General features: G+C 49.3%; 1 protein-coding gene across 1 annotated transcript in view; it reads right to left on the reverse strand.

The window, feature by feature from the left end:
• The window catches only part of LOC122548527 (calpain-1 catalytic subunit-like), a gene marked incomplete at its 3' end in the record, with an annotated part of 75,138 nt that overhangs the window by 32,674 nt on the left and 37,784 nt on the right, over nucleotides 1-4,680 (reverse strand). The window contains exons 6-8 of the mRNA XM_043687288.1: nucleotides 4,170-4,344; nucleotides 2,444-2,515; nucleotides 1,964-2,052 (exon numbers count right to left, since the gene is read on the reverse strand). Of these exons, the coding sequence (XP_043543223.1) occupies nucleotides 1,964-2,052; nucleotides 2,444-2,515; nucleotides 4,170-4,344 (336 nt within the window). The remainder of the gene's footprint in view (nucleotides 1-1,963; nucleotides 2,053-2,443; nucleotides 2,516-4,169; nucleotides 4,345-4,680) is intronic.

Consider the following 4,680-nt stretch of genomic DNA (forward strand, 5'->3'; position numbering starts at 1 on the left):
AACAACCCTCCACCATCACCGTCTGTCTTCTACCTTTGAGCCAGTTCTGTATCCAAATGGCGAGTTCTCCCTGTATTCCATGAGATCTAACCTTGCTAACCAGTCACCCCTGGGGAACCTTGTCGAACACCTTACTGGAGTCCATAGAGATCACATCTACCGCTCTGCCCTCATCAATCCTCTTTGTTACTTCTTCAAAAATCTCAGTCAAGTTTGTGAGACATGATTTCCCATGCACAAAGCCATGTTGACTATCCCTAATCAGTCCTTGCCTTTCCAAATACATGTACATCCTGTCCCTCAGGATTCCCTCCAACAACTTGCCCACCACCGAGGTCAGGCTCACTGGTCTATAGTTCTCTGGCTTGTCCTTACCACCCTTCTTAAACACTGGCACCATGTTAGCCAACCTCCAGTCTTCCAGCACCTCACCTGTGACTATCAATGATTCAAATATCTCAGCAAGAGGCACAGTAAATGGTTCTATCCAAATGCAAGTCAGTTTCATCGCCAGCTGGGAAATGTTTGTTCCGATTCACTGAGCAGGGTTCCATCTGAAAGCAACCTCCCTCTCACACAGCCTGCATCCTCCTGCTATTCAGAAACATAATTACACCTCTCCTCAGTTACTCTAAACACTGCCCGAAGCTTCCCCTTGATGACATGTTACTTTCAAAACATTGGAACAATAAATTCTGACTGACAACAGCAAGTGTGTGAGGCAGAAAGATAGGTTTACATTCTGGAATCTCACCTCTGCAGTACAGCCTGTCACACCAGACATACTGGAGCGTTAACCCCTGGCTATCAAAACGGAGTTCACACAGGCACAGCTCTGAGGGGTGGCATGGTGGCTCAGTGGTTAGCACTGCTACCCCACAGCACCAGGGTACTGGGTTCGATAACAGAGTAGCACTAATAGACAGGTTCAATTCTCTCATTGGCTGAGGTTACCACGATAGACTCGCCTTCTCAATCTCTCCCCTCAGCTGTGTCGATGTTACCTTTTGATACTTAAGGTTGGATGTGGGATAGACATTTGGAACTGAGATGGGGAAACAGTTCTTCACTCAAAGGGTCATGAACCTGTAGAATGCAAGGGATATCTGTGCAGGCCAGGTCGCTGCATATGGTCAGAAAAACGATAGAGGAATGGCCAGGCTTTGAAGGCATCAAGAGAGAGGGGAAGAAAGCTGGAATACCGCGATGGGTTGGATGGTCGGCCGTGAATGGATGGGCTGAATGGCCTACTCCTGCTCCTGGTTTCCATGTGGAGGGCAGCGATGACCACCCGGTGTGGAAATGATTATCAATTGTCATAAAAACCCATCTGGTTTCACTAATGACCTTTAGGGAACGAAATCTTTCCCGGCCCTGTCATACGCGTGACTCCAAAGCCCACAGCCAATGGGAGTTGCTCTGAACCACCTTCTAAAATGGCCCCAAGTAAGTCACTGAGTTCAAGGCTAATGAGGGAGGAGTCAGTCTACGCTGGGCCCAGGCATCAGCTTCACACGTCTCATCAAATACTTTGTTTGTAAATCCTAAACAACATGAAGATTTCTGAAGGAGGATACCCAGGAGTGAATCTTTCCCAACTCATGCCACGAATCCTGAAACAAACACAGCTGACTATCCCACCTACAAACACAGACATCCCTCAGCACCACACTGGGGTTATCACGCTGACAGCCTCACTCATGTCTGGAGTGGCGCTTGAACTCACAACCTTCTCTCCCACAAAAGCGCGTCATACCCGCTCGGTACAGACCAGCAGAATCCAATCCTTTCCAAATCATGCTCAGTGATCACAGCACCACTGTTCGCGAAAGCACTTGAAAACTTCTCGAGTGGAAACACCAACCCTGTTATCACCAACAGAAAGCAGCAGCAAACACTCTCTCTACTTCATCAGATTCAGGGAGTAATCTCCAATCAGGGCCACAGCAAAGACTACACTCACCGGTCACTCCAGCGCCCTTTCCACTCCGTCTCGTTTCCCCATGGGTTCCGCACGCGGATCAACAATTCCATTCGGTTTTTGTATGGCACCTAGTCCACCCCATCCCAGAAAAAAAAGACAGCTTAGACAAGATTTCAGTTCATCGAAACAGACAGAAAATAACCACAGACAGGACCAACACATAGACCTCAAACAGTACACACAGACCAGAGACAGGACCAACACATAGACCTCAAACAGTACAAACAGACCAGAGACAGGACCAACACATAGACCTCAAACAGTACACACAGACCAGAGACAGGACCAACACATAGACCTCAAACAGTACACACAGTCCCAGAGACAGGACCAACACATAGACCTCAAACAGTACACACAGCCCAGAGACAGGACCAACACATAGACCTCAAACAGTACACACAGACCAGAGACAGGACCAACACATTGGACAGTTATCGAAAACTCTGAAGTGATTACCTCTTCAACCCCAGTGATTGAATATGCATGCGTCATTACCAGCCCGTTTGACAGCACTTGCTCTCCGCCTTGCTGGGTAGAGAAATCAATAGCACAACATCAGTGTGAGAGAAGCTCTGGTCCGTTTTGCCTGGAGGTGACTGGAGATGCTGAAGTGGTGAGGCTTTGTGGTGGGTGTACCACTATCAGCTCCGACAACCTCTGCAGATCAACACACTCTTGTGAAGGGAGATCAGACTGACTCGTTTGTCCGAGTTGTTCGTAGAGGGATTGAGTTCCGGAGCTGCAATATCATGCTGCAACTGTACAAAACGCTAGTGCGGCCACACTTGGAATATTGTGTACAGTTCTGGTCGCCCCATTATAGGAAGGATGTGGAAGCATTGGAAAAGGTGCAGAGGGGATTTACCAGGATGTTGCCTTGTCTGGAGGGAAGGTCTTATGAGGAAAGGCTGAGAGACTTGGGTCTGTTCTCATTGGAAAGAAGAAGGCTAAGAGGGGATTTGATAGAGACATACAAGATGATCAGAGGATTAGATAGGGTAGACAGAGAAAGACTTTTTCCTAGGATGATGACGTCAGCGTGTACGAGGGGGCATAACTATAAATTGAGGGGTGATAGATTTCAGACAGATGTCAGAGGCAAGTTCTTTACGCAGAGAGTGGTAAGGGCATGGAATGCCCTACCTGCTAATGTAGTCAACTCAGCCACGTTAGGGAGATTTAAACAATCCTTAGATAAGCACATGGATGATGATGGGATAGTGTAGGGGGACAAGCTGAGAAAAGTCCACAGGTCGATACAACACCGAGGGCCGAAGGGCCTGTTCTGTTCTATGTAACCCTCCGAAGAGTAACCCACCCAGATTCATTTCCCTCCGACAAAGGCACCTAACACTATGGGCAATTTAGCATGGCCAATTCATCTGGCCTGCACATCTTTGGACTGTGGGAGGAAACCGGAGCACCCGGAGGAAACCCACGCAGACACGGGGAGAATGTGCAAACTCCACACAGTCAGTCACCTGAGGCTGGAATCGAACCCGGGACCCTGGTGCTGTGAGGCAGCAGTGCTAACCCCTGAGCCACCGTGCCATCCTGGTGTGGTTTAGATGGTGTGGGGGTTACATGTCCATCTTGAAAGGAGCTCTTCGGCCTATCGAGTCCGTGCTGACCTAGCTACGCCAATCCCACTTCTCAGCACTCGGCCCGAGTCAACCTTGACCACGACAGAGTCACGGAGCTCAAGTTCATTTACTATTTCACGGTTGTGAGGTTTCCCACCTCAAAGCCCTCTCCCAAATCGAAACAGCTTGTGTTTTTTTTTTAAATCGGAACTGATCCTTTTTTTTTAAATTTCTGACATTTAACAGTGAATCTGAATTCTGGAACAGCTGGTGTGGGATATGAACTAACATTCCCTGGAACACCGTACCCTGAATCTTTCTGCTGTGCTCCCGCAGTTAGCTCTGGGAAACCCTGCTCCATCAGCCCACACTGGGTCACCAGCCAACCCCAAATGGAAGCCAGCTTCGACTTCACATGCACAAAGATGGCGAGAGCCCTCGCTGAGGGCGCGAGTCAGCCTCACCACCCCCTCCCTCCCTCCCTCACTGCTCCCCCTCTTGTTTACCACGGAGGGGGTGCTGACCTTCTGAGTATTCACTGATTTTTTTTTTGGTTTCTGTCGGAAGCTCTAGGTTCACTCAGGAAAGGTGGATCTTACCACGGCGGGAGTGCTGCAGCCCATGAAGGAACCAAGACTGACCGCTCTTTTCAGTGTCACCCAGAGATCCGAAGGGGGCTTCCTCAGGGAGATGACAGATTTAACCCCCCCGGTGAAATCCACCAGTGCTTCCGAAATCTGGCCCATGTGTAAATCTCCGTATGATCCGTACAGCCTGTCACAGAGGGAAAAGAAGAAAAGGTCAACACTTTGTGGGAACTCCCATCTGAGCTCTGGGCCCCCGAAACCTTCGTGTTACATTTGGAGCTGATTACCAGGCTGGGAGGCGATGGGTGACTGATGCTGTAGACCCACCATGAAACAGGCTTCGATCGCAAATTAGAGTCACAGAGATGTACAGCACGGAAACAGACCCTTCGGTCCAATCCGTCCATGCCGACCAGATATCCCAACCCAATCTAGTCCCACCTGCCAGCACCCGGCCCATATCCCTCCAAACCCTTCCTATTCATATACCCATCCAAATGCCTCTTAAATGTTGCAATTGTAC

The sequence above is a fragment of the Chiloscyllium plagiosum genome, chromosome 3 (genome assembly GCF_004010195.1).
Source record: "Chiloscyllium plagiosum isolate BGI_BamShark_2017 chromosome 3, ASM401019v2, whole genome shotgun sequence".
Classification (NCBI taxonomy): domain Eukaryota; kingdom Metazoa; phylum Chordata; class Chondrichthyes; order Orectolobiformes; family Hemiscylliidae; genus Chiloscyllium; species Chiloscyllium plagiosum.